At 38.3% G+C, this 21,051-nt stretch overlaps 1 protein-coding gene across 1 annotated transcript; it reads left to right on the forward strand.

The window, feature by feature from the left end:
* The first annotated feature begins 14,075 nt into the window (after positions 1-14,075).
* Positions 14,076-16,987, forward strand: LOC107720117 (gap junction alpha-8 protein-like). The gene is made up of 2 exons (XM_016527726.1): positions 14,076-14,221; positions 14,621-16,987. Exon 2 carries the CDS (start codon positions 14,634-14,636, stop codon positions 16,827-16,829), a length of 2,196 nt encoding a protein of 731 aa, XP_016383212.1. The 5' UTR covers positions 14,076-14,221; positions 14,621-14,633; the 3' UTR covers positions 16,830-16,987.
* Positions 16,988-21,051: the final 4,064 nt, after the last annotated feature.

Consider the following 21,051-nt stretch of genomic DNA (forward strand, 5'->3'; position numbering starts at 1 on the left):
ACCCCAGACACGTCTAAAAAATGTGTGTCCATGTAGGCTTTGGCTAATTTCATTGTCAGTTCGGCTAATTTCATTGTCAGTTCAGCTAATTTCATCAGAGGGTACTCAACAACTATTAAAGAATGGCACAAACAATGCCAAGGTCATGGGTTCGATGCCTAAGGAACAAAAACAGACACAACATATACCCTGGATGCACTGTAAATCTCTTTGGTTAAAAGCTTCTGCCAAATGCTTATGTAAATGTCAAATGAACAGGCCCTGCAGTCTATTTTATCCTAATAGCAAATTTGTATTTATAGTCCAATAAAGGTTTTACCTGATAGAACGCAGTGGCATGGTAAATTCATTACTGAAATGAAATTATGAATTTTATTCATTGTTTTTAAAATCATTTTATCAGTTTTTTATGGAAGAGGATTAGGGCCAAGCAATAATAAAAAAAATAAAACCATCTTGAGATTAAAGTCATTATAATGTGAGATTAAACTCGTTAAATTTCAAGAAAAATGTCAAAATAAAATTTTGACAATTAAATCATTAAACTTCGAGAATAAAGTCGTGTTTAAAGAAAAAACTTGTTACATTTCGAGAAAAATTTATGTATGTAATGTAAAATGACTATGAAAAAAGTCGAAATAAACTGTTGAGAATTAACTCATTAAATTACGAGAAAAAAGTTGTTGTGTTTTGAGAAAAAAGTTTAAATTATTTTCGAGAAAAAAACTCGTTAAAAATTGAGAAAAAAAAGTCGAAATAAAATGTTGAGAATAAATTCATTCAATTACGAGAATAAAGTCTAAATAATGCTGAGAATAAACACACTTGTGTTCATTTTATCTCGTTAGACAATATTAATCAACATCTGTAGTGGCGTAGGTCATAGTGAGTCATGCTCGTGGATGAATCATATAAAGCGGTTGACCAGAGTTCGAATCCACCTTTTGCCGAACTCGCTCTTCTTCCTTTTTTCATCACATATCACATCGGAAAAGTGGAAATCGATTGCCTAACGAGTGTTTAATATGTATTAATTGGGTAAGTTTAGGGGTAGGTAGGCTATTGGGAGGGTTTTGTTGTACCAATAAGGTCTATTTAATAATTTTAATAAATAAAATAATTTACACTCTATGTTATTATTGCATCCTGTTAATGTACAACAATATGAGGTGCAAATAGTATCTGTCACTATTTATAAGTATAAATAGCATCTAATTGCTATTTACACTTATTGCAAAGATCTGCTACTTTTACATATAACATAAATAGAATCGCTATTTTCACTTAATAGCACAAAATTTTATTTTTTTCTTGCAATTTAATGAGTTTATTCTCAACATTTTATTTTGACTCTTTTCTCGAAATTTAACGAGTTTTTTCCCGAAATTTAACGAGTTTTTTCTCGAAACACAACAACTTTTTTCTCGCAATTTAATGAGTTTATTCTCAACATTTTATTTCGACTTTTTTCTTTTTTTTTATCTCGAGATGATTTTATTTTTTTATTATTGTTTGGCCCTAATCCTCTTCCGTAGTTTTTTTTATTTTTTTTATATCTGTTTGTATTTTATTTCTGTCAAACTGAGGCATGGTAAAAACAAGCTGCAACAACTATAAAGACATATGATGAAAGACGTGACAGAGAGAGAATAGAAAGGAAAACAGAAAATAAGACAAGAAGTGGAGAAAAAGATGGAGAGTGTTTTACATGGCGTTAGTTTGTCATATCCTCTGATAACATTGTTTTCTGAAGTGGTCCAATGGTGGGATGAAATCATATTTTGAAACTCAGCATCTAAATGGCAATCAGCCTCTTTTCCTTGTATATCCTCTACTACTCCTATGACCCTCTTCCATCCATTCTTTATATTCACTTTATTAATGGTGCTTGCTAAGGCAAACATCACTATTACTATAACTCAGATTTAGTATTTGGGTTTGTTCAAAAAGTGATAATGACTCCATGCACAATTGCTTCCTCATTAGCCTTAGTGGTCACACCGCAACTTCCGGTGCAGCGCAGTGAATGAAATTGTGAGAAAGTTAAGCACAAAATTAAATTGAGAAAGTGTCACAAAAAAGCAAGATGATGTATAAACAATCCACCTTCACACTAAAGCTTCTGGAACTAATTACCACATTGTTATGTTTTAATATATAGGTTATTCTTACTATAGTTAATAGTAGGCCTATATAGTATACTTTATTATAATATAATATAATATAATTAGTTGTGAAAGATAGTTATTAGAAATATGACAGAAAGAGTTTGCTATTGATATGAGAGAATACTATATCGGAAACTTACGTGCATTGACTTACATAGTATTTTTTCCCATACTATTGAAGTCAATGGCTACCATCAGCTGTTTGGTTATCCACATTCTTCAGAATATCTTCTTTTGTGCTCAAAAGAAGAAAGAAACTCAGGTTTGTTAGAAGTCAAGGGTGAGTAAATTATGATAGAATTTTCATTTTTGGGTGAACTAACCCTTTAATCCCTCACTAAAATCCACTCTGAACACTTAAGCCAAAGCCACTAGAAGGCAAGCCTGCAACCTTTAGCCAAAAAGCGTAATGGCTAATGCTAACGCTTCCGGTTTGCCAGTACGTGGGAAAGGAGGTCAGAGGCAGTTTTTTTTTTAATGGATGTCAATGGAGGAGAGGCTTCACTATGCTAGTTTTTTTTTGAATGGATGTCAATGGAGGAGAGGCTTCACTATGCTGAATAAACAGCTTTTTAGAGGAAACATCTTATAATTTAATGAATCGACAGCCTATCAGCTAATCTTTAACATGTTTTACACTAAACTATACTTTTGGATCAAACTATTTTTAGAGTTTACACTGAAAAAATGCCGTTTTATAAGAGAAGTCACTGACTTGCGGCAGGTGGGATTCAGCTTACGGCACATCTAATTTATTCCTATGATATCCGTAAACGGCAATTGAGTGTCGCACAACTCTGACTGAAATTCAATGACGTCAAGGCTGTAATGTGATTGGTTATTAAGGCACACGTGATTCAAGTTGACCGTTACGCTTTCTCCAATAGTAAGTAATACAGACCCTCTCATCTCCCAATAGTAAGACAATCTCTGCTTTTAAAGGCAAACTCATAGCAACACCCTGGCAACCACTCACAACAACATAGGACTCTGGTAGTGATCTCTCACAGGCAAACACCCACGATTTCTTCAGAAAATGTAAAAATATAGGTTTCTACTGCTTTTTATGGTCTTATGCATTCAGTGTCTCCATAGTGACTGACAGGTCCACAGTTTTCCCACAGATCCTGACTCCATCATTGTTGCCATTCTCTGCTTTCTCCTGTTTATTCTGTTCCTCATTCACCCCCCTTCTCTACATTTTGTCCCCTCATCTTTTGCTTCATCCATTGTTTTAACAGCATCGGCTCCCTATAGAGTTACCAGTGCTACACTTACAGGAAGTCCAGCGTCTGCTTCCTGTCAGGTTGAAGAGAACAAACAATCATTTCCTCCTTTGACCTTAACAAATACTTTTTGCCAGTTTATATGCTTGCATGTTTATAGTAGTTTGTACATAACAGGGTTAGAGAACATTTACACATTTGAACTAGACTTCTTGACCGTTTACATGTGGCTCTTACTGTACTTGGTGACCACTGTAAAATTTAATTTTTTCCTGTTTCCTTTTTTCTGTTCAACAGCAGTCAACACAGATTTATAAATGCACCTCAATAATAATCTGGGTAATATGTTACAAACAGACTGATACTGTGTCCTAATCTTCAATCTGAGTAAAAGCTAATCACTTGATTTGCCAAGTTTGCAAGATTAGCTGCATTAATTCTTTGGAAGATTGAGGTTTGCTTAAGGTAGCAAAACTAAAAACAATAATATACTAAATATTGTAATTTGTATCAGTTTTTTATATTATTATGTATTAATATATATATATTAATACTAATTACCATTTCTGCGAAAAAATGTTTACTTCAGTAGCACCACAGAAACCATACAAATGATGTTTGAAGTTTTCCAAATACAAGACAAAATTACCAAGAGTGAGAGAGAGCTGTAAGACCCACCAAGTACTTTCAAGGTTCACACACATATAACCTCTAACAGTAAACAATTCAAAAGCACATCACAGCCATTTCATCTTCAAATATATTATTCATAAATCAATAAAACAATACGTGCATTGTTTTTCAGTTAGTTTGGTAAAACAAGTCATATGAAAATTAAATGTATTGGTTAAATGTATTGTTTTTTTATGTTTATGTTTTTATGTTTTAAATTTATGTTCACGCAGTGTTTGCTTATTTTATCACAGAAGAATTTGATTAAATGCAACCCCCCAGGTCCCGAGCTGGACTCGAACCCGGGTCCCCGGTATGGAAGGCGTCAGTTGTTAGTGCACATCTTGAGATCAGGGGAGTGAGGTTTTCCTGCACAGCACCTACCAGCTGCCCTCAGTTACACCTGCTCACGTCATGCCTACCAAGCCAAAGCCTTTTCACGTCACACCATGGCTGCCACACCAGAGCCTCTCCACGTCATGGACGCCATGCTGGAGCCTCGTCATGTCATGGCTGCCTTGCCAGAGCCTACATCCAACATGGCCACACACCAGAGCCTCCAGCCAACGGATGCCACGCCAGAGTCTCCAGCCATCATGGACACCACACTATAGTCTTCAATCATCATAGACACCACTCCAGTGTTTCCAGGTGTAATAGAGTGACCATACGTGCCATTTTTCCAGGACGCATCCTGGCCAGGATTTGTTTTGGCTTTGTTTTCCTGTTTTCATGCTTGCTGAATGTAATGATCTAAAAGTAGTTTGATCAATAACATGCAAGCATTGTACATAATGGACCAATCATGGTGTGTGAGAAGGTGGGATCTACGGTCAAAGCGATGCAATTACGCGTACATATTAGGTGTGTTCGACTTAAAAGCAGTGCGGCTCAGACCGATCAGTGTTTGACATCAAAGTACCTCGAGAGCGTTTTGAAAGCATAACCGTCTGTATGGTACTTTGATGTCATACACCGATCAGTCTGCACACGCAAACAAAGCCAAAACCTAGATATTTTAGGCAATATAGAAATCCTGGCCAGGACGCGTCCTGGGAAAATGGCACGTATGGTCACCCTAAGGTGTAATGAATGTCGCATCTGAGGGCGATTTCTAGGTGTTTGAGACTGGCTTCCTCTTTGGAGGACACGTGTGTCATGTCAGTGACCGCGTATGTCAGTGCGAGCTGCTGGTGTCTCTGCGGTGGTACGATGTCTGAAGGTCTCTGAGGTGGTCCCACTGTCAGTCACGCTACCTATTACGGCAATGGCTATTTTGTGTGTTTGGGCTGCACACTGCTCTCCAGTACATGAGTCTGCTCCAGAGCCTGCTCCAGTCCATGAATCCGCTCCAGAGCCTGCTCCAGTCCATGAGTCTGCTCCAGAGCCTACCCCAATCCATGAATCTGCTCCAGAACTCTCTCCAGTCCATGAATCCATTCCAAAGACCCCTCATGCCCCAGAACTCAGTCTTGTGTTGGCGCCAACTTATGAGTTTCCTGTCTGTCCTGTTTTGACCACAGTGGTCACACGTGAACCTTCTGCCAGTCCTTGAACCCCTTGCCTGTCCTGTCACAGTAATGGAGGCCGTCTCTGAATACCCTGTCTGTCATGTCATGGTCGCTCTGGTTGCCTGCTTCACCGGCTCCACCTTGGTCATCTGCTACACCATAGGGATTTTTCGTCCCATCTGCTCCAACCTGGTGGGCTTCGGCTTCACCCTGGTTGTCTTCAGCCCCACCATTGTGGGGCTTCCAACTCCGCCAGTGCTCCACAGTCCATGGTTTCCGCCATTGCTCCATAGACCATGCTTACCACTGCTCCATGGCCCATGGTCTTGCCCTCTGCTCCACGGCCCAGGCCCGCTACTGCTCCATGGCCCAGATCTGTCATGTCATGATCCAGGACCAGTTCCCCTCCATCCCACTCCCTGGACCACCTCCAGTCTTCCACCCTCCTGGACTCTTTGTTTGATTTGGGTGGATTGTTAGGACATCGGGATATTACACGGTTGGTTTTGCATTTTCCTAAATGCAATATTTGTCAAATACACAGAAACGTTTTTATGAGCAACAGAAACACTTTTTATATACTGCTTAATACAGCGTCATCTGCTGTCGCGGGCAAGGAGGCCGTCCTTGAACCCCTTGCCTGTCCTGTTACAGTAATGGAGGCCGTCTCTGAATACCCTGTCTGTCATGTCATGGTCGCTCTGGTTGCCTGCTTCACCGGCTCCACCTTGGTCATCTGCTACACCATAGGGATTTTTCGTCCCATCTGCTCCAACCTGGTGGGCTTCGGCTTCACCCTGGTTGTCTTCAGCCCCACCATTGTGGGGCTTCCAACTCCGCCAGTGCTCCACAGTCCATGGTTTCCGCCATTGCTCCATAGACCATGCTTACCACTGCTCCATGGCCCATGGTCTTGCCCTCTGCTCCACGGCCCAGGCCCGCTACTGCTCCATGGCCCAGATCTGTCATGTCATGATCCAGGACCAGTTCCCCTCCATCCCACTCCCTGGACCACCTCCAGTCTTCCACCCTCCTGGACTCTTTGTTTGATTTGGGTGGATTGTTAGGACATCGGGATATTACACGGTTGGTTTTGCATTTTCCTAAATGCAATATTTGTCAAATACACAGAAACGTTTTTATGAGCAACAGAAACACTTTTTATATACTGCTTAATACAGCGTCATCTGTTCAAGAATAAAGTTCAGCATATAAACATATAGGCTACTAAATACTGATAAAGTGGGTGTATATATCCTTTCAGGGCCTAAAATTAACACTCGCCAAGCGCCAAATGTGAGTAAAAATCAGCGTTGGCGAGTATATGTAACAGTGTCAGTCGCCAGTTGGCAGGTATAACTTTTACGAAATATAACAATGCAATGTAGTGGGAACAACAGGCTGTTTTTAAAGAGATTCACTGTTACTGACGTAAGCGAATAAAATAATCTTTTCTGAAAACAAGATCATCGTGATTGGTTAGTTGTTCTGTCATAAGCGACAAGAGCGAATCAAATAATAGGATGCAAACGGGCTGATAAGGTCAGAGCAGTGTGATGGCCAGCTTGCCCCTAGACACGTTTCAAATAACTTTTACCTGAGAAGATATTGCTGCTTCATTTCGGAAGATTAACTTTTCTCTTCTTAATTCTTCATAACCCAAGAATGTGGCGACACATACCTGGGGTTACGCCGCCTAAACAGTGCAGAGAAGTAGGCTATAGTTTAAAAGGTTGTGCTCGTTCGGCTGTACACAGACGCTGAGCCGCTTCAGACAGCGCACCAGTAGCGCTTCAACGGACGAAAACACAGTTATGTCAAAATACGCGGTTTTGGTGAGTAACCTCGTAAACGTAGTCTTTAATGAGTTATAAAGTCTTAAATGAAGAGTTTGGAGAAAATAGGAAATGTGTCAGATCCGTGTCCTGTGCATCAGGTTTTAAAGAGAGCGCTGCTTTTAAAGTAAAACCTGCTGAAGTCTGCATGTAAATCAAAGAACAAAAGAAAAAGAGAAATCACTCGACTGCTCTAGTCGCTGATTAACTTTTGTAGCTTGAATAAAGATTAATCTGTATAGTTTATGCATATACAACTTATAGTTTATGTGAAGATTGTTTTAAAATCACTTAATATTTTTGAGCCTATTAAATGTAAAAAATAATGGCTTTCAATTATACTGTAATGTTGAATGGCTATAATTAATAGGTAAAATTGAGGGAAAATGCATTTAATAGAGACACCAGTAGCAGTATTGGTATCAATACAAGGCTTCAAGGCTGATCTAGGCGGCTGGTCTCGTTTTGCTCTCGCGGTACTTTGATGGCACATGTGATCGTAAGGCGGCTGCAGCGCCGATCAAAGTCAGACAAATGTTCTAACCAGAATGCATTGCTTTTGACAGGCGGCAGCTGATCTTTGCGGCGCCACATGAAGTCGAACAAGCCTAATGTGACTCATGTTGTGATTGGTTGTTTTAGTCATGTGTCTTGTTTCTCATTGGTTGAATTATGTCATGTGACCCCTTTTGTTTAATATATAGCCCTCATGTTTCATTGTCCATTGTCTAGCTTTGTTCATGTAATCCACTGTTTGGTGAGTTTGTTCATGGTTTGCCAAGCCAAGTCTTGTTCATTGTGTTTCTGCTCACTTTTGGATTTTATTAAACTGCACATGGGTTCTCACTACACTTGCCTCCGGTGGAAATGTTAAAGCCACACACAAAATTAAGATCTGCTCCATTGCTGAAAAACATTAGAATACATTTCCAAGTTTTGTTTTCTAAAATAGATTGTAGGTAAATATTCACATCATCAGACATGCTTTTTATTTTCTGTCTTATAAAGTATCTCATGAATATTTTGATGTGAGAAGTCACTGCAAACAAATTGTGTGTCAACTGTTTAAATGAATCAAACTGAACAGCAAACGATTTCAGACCTTTTTGCAAACCTGTTTGACTGATTACATCAAAAGAGTGATTAATTTGTGATTCTGACATTCTGAACAGCTGATAGAAAACACACAACATAATTGTTGAAATACTAGGTTTATTTAGGATTTATCAGTAATAATTCATAGGGGCATAGCAGTATTTCACTGGGGCTCGTGCCCTAGTAAAAAGAGTCTCACGATGTCCCTGGATGCAATATTTGTCAAATACTCAAATGTTTCAGAAGTTTTCATTAAGCAACAGAAACACTTTTCCTTTAATACATTATGTACTGCTTACAGTGCCTATATGTACAATAAAGTTCAACATAAGCCTATACTATTTGAATATCATTATAGTGGGGGCTATTTTTTTGATCAGTTTTACTTTGATGACCAGTTTTTTAAAAAGTATCAGATTTTATCAGATGCTTTGATGGCATAGCCATAGATCATGGTGATGTGGCCTTGGTGCCTTAAGTCAGACAAAATATTTTATGCATTTTTGTTGTCATATGTTTCATATCAGTAAGGTCAGTTAAGCAGTAAGCACACTGGTCAGACAGACCGGCAATCAGCAGGTCAGCAGAGGTGAGGGTGTGTCAGGTCAGTCTAGAGGAAGAACGGAGAAGGCCAGGTCTTTCACCTCCATCAAAAATCAACATTTGTTCCTGTCACATACACAATTGCAGCTGGGCAGCGCTGACTCACCCATCGAGGTTTTTTTTTTATGACCACAACAGGTCGACCGGCACAATGACCTTAGCACAGTTACCTGCTCCATACACCCATAAACATGCCACACGTAATCATTCAAGCGCACACACTAATCAGGAGTTTAGGTTGGCGCGGGCTGATGTCCGCTTGGGTGAGTGAAAAGCTCAGTGTGTATAAACTGTGATCGGTGAGAACAGTTTGTGTGTACATGGAGGGAAGTTAAGAGAATGCTTTGTATATTCAGTTAAATTATTGAAACAATCATTGGAAAGGGTTGAAAATATAGTTCCCAAAGGAAATGAGGATCAGTTGAGGAATAATGAGGAGGAATGAAGAGCCACACTGGAGGTGGGAACAGGGTTGAGAGTTCATATGAAAGAAAGGACTGTTATTTTTCACCAACTTCAAGTTTAAAGGTTTATAAAATATGTCATAGATGCCCTTTTTCCTTCAAGTCCAGACAAAGGACAAATATGACCTTGTCTATTTGAAGACTTTCATTTTTTTTAAAATTCTTACTATGTTATTGTTGTTTCATCCTCCAGTGTCTGATAATTATATTTAAATCATCCATCCTTAGCATCTTCATCCTCTTTTTAGCAATGAGGAACTGCTGAAGTCTTCATTCATTCAGCTGTAGGAGATTTGCCTTGTTAGACAGAGTGAAAAATTGCTTTGACTTAAATTCAAATGGTTGTATCTCTGTATGACACATATGAATGTTGGTAGGGAAATATCATTTTCAGACTTGATATAGTAATCTTCAAGCTTTTTTAATTTCCTCTCTAGGCTGGACTGTGCATGTATTACAGTAATACCTAAAGTGCATTGGTTTCGAATGCATACTTCAACTTTACAGTGCCCCAAAAAAAGCCTTTGGCACTTAAGTCTCGCTTATCAAAAATGTATGAATGTAATCAATTACATTAGATAAAACAACCAACAAAGTGGCATTTGCAAACAATGATGCCTGACTGCAAAGACTTGTATGAAGTTTTGAAAGAGTTTATAACACTATAAATGTGTTATGAATTTTTTTAAGGAAATAAATCAAAATTATTTATTACATCTACGCATAAATTTGTTCTTTTAAAGGAGAACAGGAAATGTATTGTGGCAGATTAGTATTTGATAGTTGTGTTACAGCTTCGTGAGTGTCTGCTGCATTGGCACAATGTGAGCTCACGCCTGACTGCACATGCTCCATAGGCTCAATGCTCTAGAATGACATCATGTCTTTCTGTGTCATCCTATCACTATTCATGTGGCTTATCCTGCTAGTGTCCACTATATCAACACACGAACCCCTCTAGGGCACAATTACCAGGGTCTGAAATGCAAGGTATACCATGAAGTCAATGAAATAGCAGGGGTGGCGAACTCCAGTCCTGGAGAGCCGCAGCCCTGCAGAGTTCAGCTCCAACCCTAATAAAATCTCACCTGCCTGTAGCTTCCTAGTAACCCTTCAGACCTTGATTAGCTTGTTCAGGTGTGTTTGATTAGGGTTGAAGCAAAACTCTGCAGGGCTGCGGCTCTCCAGGACCGACGTTCGCCACCCCTGTTATATAGCATCAGTCTTTTTCAGTCTGATATAAACACTTTTTTATCTTTAATGAATAAAAAAGGGCTAATGTATGTAAAATGAAAATATTATTTTCTTTCTAACGTATTTAATTTTTTTTACACACTACACTATTATTAATAATATTGTATTGATGCCATTCTATTTCCACTTTTTATTTTTCCCCTATATCCACATCTTTATGAAAGAGAAACATGCCTTTATTTTGGGGTATCCGGGGGTCAGTAAGTTAATGTGTAATACTGATCATGCTGTGTTTGCTAATGCTTTCTCAGTAAAAGCCCTTTCTTTCCTGTGCTGACATTTCATACTGAAATAATAAATTATACTGACAATATATTTAGTTTCATACAACAGTTCTTTCTGGTCCACGAATCTGATTGGCTGAGAGCCTTTTCCAGCAGTGCGATATTCCAGTGATAACATAACTCCAAGCATTTTATTGTTTGCAACACTCTACTTGCAGTATTTCTCACAGCGAGTGTCATAACGGACGCCCAAATCCACTACAATTTTACACATAATACTGTTTTTGTGTCATGGAATGTAGTTTTAAGAGTTTTTTAGGTGAAAATTTAGTTGTTTAGACTTCAAATATGCAGTTTGTTAATAAAGATAATGTCTATTTGAAAATTTGCTTCAATGTTTTCGGATATGTGAGCTCCAGGGCGCCAGCGGTCATTCAGCGCTCATGAACCCGCTGAGAGCAGCCTCACCTCGGCCAGGTCTTCTGGAATTTGCCGCTGTCTCTGATGTCTCTATAGTGGTTAAACATGAGATATAATATGTTTTGGTAAATATAACGGGCAGTCTTTGGTCTAATTAATCTATTATTTGTTCCAGAGCAAATAGTTTTAGCTGAGGGCAAAATCTCATCATATTATATTTTATGTAACTTTAATGATATATATCATAGTGCTGCTTTTGTACTTTTGACTGAATTTTTGTAAGACCTTTTACCTTGTAAGATGCAACCAACAAATACACTGAGCAACACTGTCATCGGAAATCACCCTTAACAGATGAAAGGATAGTATGACAAAGATATCGCTTTCCTCAGCAGACATTCAAACCAATGTTTTATTGTGAATATGAGATTGAGCTGAAGAATGAATGCTGAATCAGATGCAGGTAATCACACTCGCTCAGTCAATCTCTCTCTCATAATACTCTACATAATACAGTAAACTTTTAATACAGTAAAACAGTAAGCTTTCAATGAAGCAACTCAACATTCCTTTGTTACTAGTTCTAAAGTGACGTTTTTAAATTAGTAACGGAGGCTTGGGCTGAGCTGTTAAACTGTCAAACTGAGATTTGAATCTGTGGCGGAAGGAAGTAGTTCCGCATAAAAGAGGGTTTTTAAAGACACTCCATTGTTGTGCCATTGAACTGTTGTATAAACGCAATATCACACTCATAGCCATGCGAGCCTGCGGCCTCGTGCTTATGGCAGAATCACAGCCATGCTGATATACAGCCATATCACACTGCTACTCGTGTGATATTGCTCATTTAACTGAAGACACATAGACAAATTTTGATGTGCAACATACTATAATCAATGGCAGGTTATGATCAACAGTGGGAGAGTAACATAGGACAAAACTTCTTAAAAAAGTTAAAATTTTGATGACACATTTGGCATCATAATTTCATTAAATGATGACTCAATTAAAGAATTTGTCCACTAGAAAGTTTATTTTTATATAGCCTTTCGCACACACATATAAAAGGACAACCTAAGTGACACAGACTTCAGTCTTCCATTAAACAGTTAGTTAATAGAGCTCTTCTCTTTATCTTGATGTTTGGTCCTAATGTACACAGCAACCAGTCAAATGTTTATGACAGATGTTGTGCAGAATGAGAAAATGAATTGTGTATCTTGGAATAAACTCTCCGTCTATGTGGCATAAAACATTGCCCATTGACTGTCAGTCATGTTGTTTTCCCTCCAAAAATTGTAGCACCAACTGTTTCCCCTGACAACAATAATTCAACAGTTTAGATAAGTGCTAAACAATCCCGAACTTTAAATAAACCATTCCCAAGTCTGATAGGGTTTTGCCAACTGTTGCATGTACTCTCTTAGTCAGAATACAGTCAAAGTATACAGTGATTTTGGGGTCTCTGAGACCCCAAACAAAACATGAAAACCAAAAAAAAAAAAAAAAGACAAATATCTCAGACTGTACACATTTCCTAACCTTCAACTGTTGGGTTTTGCGTAATGTTTAAAATCTAGGTGTGAACCAGTACTGACAAGAATGTGTCTGGCCAATAATTCAGCTGCACAGGAAGTTTTTTAACAGGGTATTGTTGAAGTTTATTCATGTTTTTATGTGTGTTTGAGCTTCCTGGCCGATATCATAAATATGCCATTGCGCTGAAGTTGCACCGTCATCACAAAACCATTAAACCTTATACCTCCAACACCCAGCTTTTCTGCATGTGTGCGCTTGAACAAATGCTTTATTATCACCATTTCCTAAGGCTGTCTCCCTTGTGAAATATCACTGTTGTCATAAGGTCTTTTGGCTCAGACTACACCAACAACTTTTTGTTGAAGATCTGTGGGTGGATAATTTACTGTGTATCCCACTTATACACTGAAACGCAAAAACTGTAATACCAGAATGCTGCTCCACCTAACATGAGAAGCCACGTCATGAAATCTATGTCAGTTTCCCATTTCCCATTGATGTACAACACATGAATCATATAAAACAGTACTGTCTGTTTTGGACAACATTAATTTCACTATATGAATTATATATACTGCTATTCAAAAGGTTGGGGACAGTAATATTTTGTAATATTTTGTAAGAAGTGTCTTATTCTAGACAATGCTACCTTCCTTTGATCAAAAAATACAATAAAAACAATTCTTGGATGTATCCTGTTTATCAAACTTTTTGGAACATGTACATATTTTAATATTAAATGATGCATTATATCTAATAATTCATACTGTATGTATTTATATTATCAAAAGAACAGGACGTCTAATAATCACAGATTGGTTTTCATCATCTGATGCATCCTTAAAGCATGTCATGATGAAGTAGGCCATTGCTGTGGACCTCATGCCCCAATTTTATTTTATTTTTTAATGTATACTTTTGGTTTGGGCCTGTGGACGGTGTCCTGTCCATCTGGCCCCTCTGGCTGCGGGTCTGTTGAACCTATTGTCTTCTGCATCAACACTCGTGGTCTGGTGCATAAAGGGCATCTGGTTAGCAGCTTAGACTCTACGGCAGGCATGAAAAGCAGCCATCATAGCCCATTTGCTCACATTTGCTCAGTGGTGCGACAAGGACGAGGACTGAGTCTGGGTGACTTGGGGACAGGATTTCAATTCGCCCCGCAGGCCCCAGGAGCAACGGACTGAACTGGACCCGCCACTGTGCAAAGGTGACCATTTAGGCTCAGTTCACTTTGTCTCCTTTTAATGCAATAGCTTTTTTTTGTCCAGTTTTCTTTTTTCTCTAAGATGTGCTGATGACTTATATTGCTGAATGTGAGCCCACTGGTGATGTGTTTTGGCAATGGCATATCTGAGTCTTACAGTTGTTTCCTGGTCCTATTTGTAAATGGTCAGTTCAGTCTAGTTTTGTTTATCAAGTAGATTTACTAGTGAGAAGGTGCATTTGGAAAATATTTTTCGTAATATCTTATCAATAACTATATTTTGAAATCTCTATAAAAAACACAACAGCAAGCGTATATGATGTATCAGGTTTATTATGTATGTAATATACTTTTGGACCATCTTGTTTCTCCCTTATTCCCATTTGTCTTTCTTGTACACAGCTAATACACAACCATGGGAGATTGGAGCTTCTTGGGTAATATTTTGGAGGAAGTAAACGAACACTCCACTGTGATTGGACGCGTTTGGCTCACAGTTCTGTTCATTTTTCGCATTTTAATTCTGGGCACAGCAGCAGAGTTTGTCTGGGGAGACGAGCAGTCCGATTACGTATGTAACACTCAGCAGCCAGGTTGCGAGAACGTATGTTACGATGAGGCCTTCCCAATCTCCCATATCCGTCTATGGGTGTTACAAATAATTTTTGTATCCACACCTTCGCTTGTATACGTTGGGCATGCTGTCCATTACATCCACATGGAGGAAAAGCGAAAGGAGCATGAAGAAGCCGAGGTTAGCCACCAACAGGAAATGGGCGAGGAGCATCTTCCACTAGCGACAGATCAGGGAAGTGTTCGGACCACCAAGGAGACCAGCACGAAGGGTAGCAAAAAGTTCAGACTCGAGGGCACTCTGCTTTTCACCTACATATGCCATATCATCTTCAAAGCTCTTTTTGAAGTAGCCTTCGTAGTTGGACAGTACTTCCTCTATGGGTTCCGCATCCTGCCGCTGAACAAGTGCAGTCGTTGGCCGTGCCCCAACACGGTGGACTGCTATGTCTCCCGGCCCACCGAAAAGACCATCTTTATCATTTTTATGCTTGCAGTTGCTTGCGTTTCACTGTTCCTCAACTTTGTGGAGATCAGCCACCTCGCCTTGAAGAAGATCCGCTTTGTGTTCCACCGACCAGCTCCGGCACAATTGGAGCCTCTTGGACCACCTGACAGTAGCTTACCATTTCCCCTGACCACCCCTGTCCAAAAAGCCAAAGGTTATAGGCGCCTTGAAGAGGAGAAGAAATACGAGGTGGCACACATATATCCACTAGCTGAGGTCGGTATGGAAGAGGGCCAGTTCTTCTCACCTCAGCTGGAGAAGGAGCAGAAAAGGAGTCAAGAGTCGGTTATGCCAACAACGCCACCTGTAGAGGAAACAATCATATGCAATGAGACTCAACCCTCCTTCATTCAGGTTAAAGAGACACTACCAGAGCTTCCCTCAGAGGAACCACTTCGGGAAGGTGATGAGGTAGACAGCTTAAAGACTCCGACAGCTTTACCAGAAGTACTGGAGGAGCGATCAGAAGGGGAAAGTGTGGAGGAAACGTATTTAATATCACTTAAGGAGAGTTTGGATATAAATCTAGGAGAAATGACCTGTAGAGAGGTGATTGAGGAAAAGTCAGTGAAAGAGAGTAGCTTAATAGATGCTGAGCCAAAACAAGAGGAAAAACTTTCAGGAACTGGAAAAGAGAAGGAAACCTCACAGGAAATTGGGGAAAAAGAGCATAACACCTTTAAGGTCAAGGAGTTGAGGGAAGAAGGGAGTTTACCAGATGTGGTTGAGGAAGAGACAGCAGCTGAGGTGTCTGAGAGGGAACTTGGTGAAATTGAGCCTTTTGTAAATGAGGCCATTTTGGAAAAGGTGAAAACTTTAGATGATGGTAAGATTAATGGAGATCTGGACGTGTCTAAAATATTTGAGGGGGAGCGAGAGTCTGAGGCTTTAGGGGAGGTTGCAGGGTCAATTTTATCTGACATAGTGCCCACTGGGGATGAAGTGGATATAGGAAAGGACAAAGCTAAGGGGGGTGTAGAAGATATGAAAGGGGATGGAGTTCAATGGGATGTAGTAGACTCAGAAGTGGGCAGAGCTTTAGAGGAAGTAGTAGATATAGGAAAGGGCGAATCTGTAGAGGGTCTAGTGGATGCAGGAAGAAGTTGTGCTTTAGAAGATGTATTACATACAGGTAAGGATGAAGCTTTAGAAAATCTAAATGAAGATAGACCTTTTGAGACTGCAGTCAATAAAGGTGAGGAGGCTCTAGATAAATCTGTAGGACTTGCTGTTGACACTGAACAGGTGGAAAATTTGGGAAAGGAGGAGGTATCCTTGGAGATAGGAGATCCAGAGGAGGTCCAAGTCTCTGGGGAGTGGGATGGGTCAGGGAAAGAAGAGGATTCTGTGGAAACTGGAGGCCCTGAGAAGGAGGAGTGTTCTGAAGAATCAAAGGTCTTGGAGGCCATAGAGGAGATGATGGATGTTCCACTTGTAGCTCTGGAACTAGAGACGACAGAGGAAACAAGATCATTAAGTCGTCTCAGCAAAGGGAGCAGCAGACCCAGGTCAGATGATCTAACTATATGACTGACCAACAAACAGAAACTTAACCAAAGATCAAAGTGTCAATTCTTTGATCTCAAATTTCCCAAATCAGCTTACAAGCATGTTTTCTTAAACAGGTTTTTAAAATGTTGATGCCAAATGATGCTCCCCTTATAAGGAGCTCCCTTACTGAAGTATAAAGGCAGCTATATATTTTCTTTGATGCCAAATTTCCCAAATCAGCTTACAAGCATGTTTTCTTAAACCGGTTTTTAAAATGTTGATGCCAAATGATGCTCCCCTTACAAGGAGCTCCCTTACTGAAGTATAAAGGCAGCTATATATTTTCATGCTTGAAGTCCCATTTATACTGCTTGAGAAAAATATTAAGCATTTCTCAAAATTGTGACCCTGGACCACAAAACCAGTCTTAAGTCGCTGGGGTACATTTGTAGCAATAGCCAAAAATACATTGTATGGGTCAAAATTATAGATTTTTCTTTTATGCCAAAAATCATTAGGATATTAAGTAAAGATCATGTTCCATGAAGATATTTTGTAAATTTCCTACTGTAAATATATTAAAAGTTTTTATTAGTAATATGCATTGCTAAGAACTTAATTTGGACAACTTTAAAGGCGATTTTCTCAATATTTAGATTTTTTTGCACCCTCAGATTCCAGATTTTCAAATAGTTGTATCTCGGCCAAATATTGTCCTGTCCTAACAAACCATACATCAATGGAAAGCTTATTTATTCAGCTTGCAGATGATGTATAAATCTCAATTTCAAAATATCGACCCTTATGACTGGTTTTGTGGTCCAGATTCACAATTTTCATGGACCCCCTAGTACACCTTTGTGGTGCCTTAAGTGTCCTGGGTTCCATGTTTGTTCTAGATCTTGAAAGCAAAGTAACACAGAACAAAAACTAAATTAGGGTCAAACTATAAATATCCTCAGATTTTTAAAAAGTAGCCAATTTGTGAAAAGTATTTAAAAAAAATTATTAAAGCCATACAAAACTTAGGTTGTCTACAAAACACACAAAAAAATATGATGGTCTTGATTTTAAATAGGTTCTTTATTCACACCATTTATTATAAATCCTATGCAATATAGCGACGGTTTCACATTCTAAATTTATGCTTTATCTGTCTACTCTGTTGAACGGTTATGTTAATCTTTACATTTGCCTTTTATTGATCCTGGACCATAGAAATAATTATGTTACTGTTTATAAATTTTCTACCAATATGTGTATAACATTCACATCCTTTTTGTTTTTAACTTTCATCTGAATTGCTACTTAAAAGGATGTTTTTAAAATGACAGAATATTGTAATTGAAAACTGGTATTCTTCTATAATTTAGTTAGGGCTCAATATTTAGGACTGTATCATAAAAAAAACATATAACAATAATATTATGCTGTGTGTAATACCTCTCCATCAATGATCTTTTATTGGTTTATGTGTCAAGTTGAGGTCCCCAAATAAAGGTACTACAATGACTGAACCCAAAAGAACCTTGTGTTTGTCTGTTGTGCAGTATAAAGCATTTAACCTAACCTTTGATATTAACAAGCCTCTATCTGACATAAACAAAATGATTTAAAAAAAATACTATTCACGTCACACTTCACAGAGTAACACTGGACTGAAATGAATCTTTTATTACCTCTAGTGGTCAAATACATAACTTGATTTTACTAAGGTGTTACTAATTTCTTCTAATTTCACATTAATTTCATTCAATTCATATTTTTGTTTTCATTTAAAAAATGTATTCAGTTAAACTTCCATTGGAAAGTCACATACACCCTGAAACAAACAACTACAATCCCAAAAAAGAAACTGAAAGTAAACAACTAGGTCAATGTGGGAAGACAAAAAAAAAAAACGTACATGAAAAAGGTAAACAAAAAGTAATGTGTCAAAATATTTTCACTTTTTCTACTATTGAAAAGAATTTTCTTTTACCTGTTCGACTTAAACCAGTCTAATTTGCTGAACTAGTACCTTTAAACTCAGGAAGACTTCTCACTAATGCCTAAATTCAACATTACTGTGGGTGTAGAGCTGTTGCACTGCAGCGGCAATGCAACACTTCTGTGATCTTGATGCACAAAGTATTACATTGGTGATTTGAGTCTTTTGGTAAATGTCTCCAGTAACTTTGACTCCTGGCAAGTGAATGTCTAGTTTTCTCTGCTGTCCTGAAAGCTGTCACTCAGAGTTTGATCACACTGGTGGTATGGTAACGCCAAAGTGAACCTGATATGTGAACCTAAAAATGGAGAGACAGAGAATGTGTGTCATTACAATTAAAGTTATAGGAGACAAGGTTTGGAATTTTACAAGAAGCATACATAACAAGATCATCCAGAATAGTGCTTTTTGTCAAAAGATTCCCTTGCCTGTTTGTTTCTCTTTCTATAAGGCATATCATATAGAAAGTTGTCATTTCTCTTTCCTTTTCTTGTAAACACACAACTTGCTGTGTTCACACAAAAAAGGCCACCCACATATTCTAAGGTCAATATAACACATGTGTTAAAACAAAACTCCCACCTGTTTCCATTTGTGCTGATCTATGTTGAAGCCTCCATTTCAAAACAGAATCATGGAAACCAAAAGTTATTTACATAGATTTACATAGATCTATGCCACCATCTGCAATTTAGGGTTAGTTCTAGATTTAAACTTTAAGTGGCCTTCAATTGGCAGTTAAATCTAATAGGATAGGCCCTTACATCCAGTCACTTAATAATAAGATTCGCTGTATATTTTTAAGTTACGTTCTTGAAACGTCCTTGATAACAGGGCTATAAATACACTACTTTAGTGACAAGACAAAGGGATGTAGTTGATGTGAAAACAGCATTGACAGTAGCAATGGTTGTCCCCTCCACCATGTTTAAAGATTATGACCCGCCCAACTCGGAAACTCTGGTATCAAAATTATTTCCGAATTTCCCAGTAGTAAATACGACTTGACTGGAGTTCACGTCTAATTTCGGATTAGGAAACTTGTATTTACGATAATTCCGATAGCACATGAAGGCAGCATTAGTATTGGGAAACAGTGTGTGTGTGTGTATGTGTTCATGATGGTGATTTTTGTGACATTGTTCCGCCATTAGATGGCGACAAGAGACTGTTTTATGAGTCAGCAGTAAAGACTTTTATATTGAAAGAGACTGAAACAGAAGTTATTTTTACTTTTAATAACAGCTTGTAAGACACAGTTAACAAATGCACTGATCAGCGCTGTCATAGGAAATCACCATTAAATATGAAAGGATAATAGGACAAAGATATCGCTTTCCTCAGCGGACATTCAGACTAATGTTTTATTGTGAATATGAGATTGAGCTGACGAATAAATGCTGCATCAGATGCAGGTAATCAAACTCGCTTAGTCAATCTCTCTCTCATTATACTCTACATATAATACAGAGAGCTTTTAATACAGTGATACAATAAGCTTTTAATGAAGCAGCTCAACGTTCCTTCGTTACTAAAGTTCTAAAGTGACGTTTTCGAATTAGTAACGGATCTTGAACTCAGCTGTTAAACTGACAAACTGAGATTTGAATCTGTGGCGGAAGGAAATAGTTCTGCACAAAAGGGTTTTTAACGACACTCCATTGTTGTTTTTCTTATATATTTACACACTCGTGCTGTCGAACTGTTGTATAAATGCAATATCACACTCATAGACGTGCGATATGGCTGTATATCGGCACACTGTGATTACCTACGGCCGAATCACAGCCGTGCCGATATACAGCCATATCTCACGTCTACGAGTGTGATATTGCTCATATATATATATATAATTGGAATTCTTTCAATTTAGATTTTTGAATTTTTTTCAATTTTTAACTTTTTGTCTTATGAACAATTTATGTCTTTATAATTTCCCCTTACCTTTTAAAGAATATAATGCAGTGCTAAAAGCGGTTCCTTCCGGTCTAACTCAACTTATAAAATGTCATTTAAGTTTTAGTAAGACTGACACCGAAGAACGTGGTTTGTCATTAGATGGAATTAGTATATTTAACAAAAACTGTAATAATAAGCATATTCTACAAATTCTCCAGAAAAAAAAAATTAATGTTCCTAAAGGCAATTTTTTCTGGGCATCTCTTATTGAGGTTTTAGACTGGAAAGAAGCCTGGCTGTTAACTCACAAGTACTGCATTCCCAATAAAATAAAAGAAGTTCATTTCAAGATCCTTCATAAAATATATCATG

The sequence above is a fragment of the Sinocyclocheilus rhinocerous genome, unplaced genomic scaffold (assembly GCF_001515625.1).
Source record: "Sinocyclocheilus rhinocerous isolate Xijiao unplaced genomic scaffold, SAMN03320098_v1.1 scaffold631, whole genome shotgun sequence".
NCBI lineage: Eukaryota > Metazoa > Chordata > Actinopteri > Cypriniformes > Cyprinidae > Sinocyclocheilus > Sinocyclocheilus rhinocerous.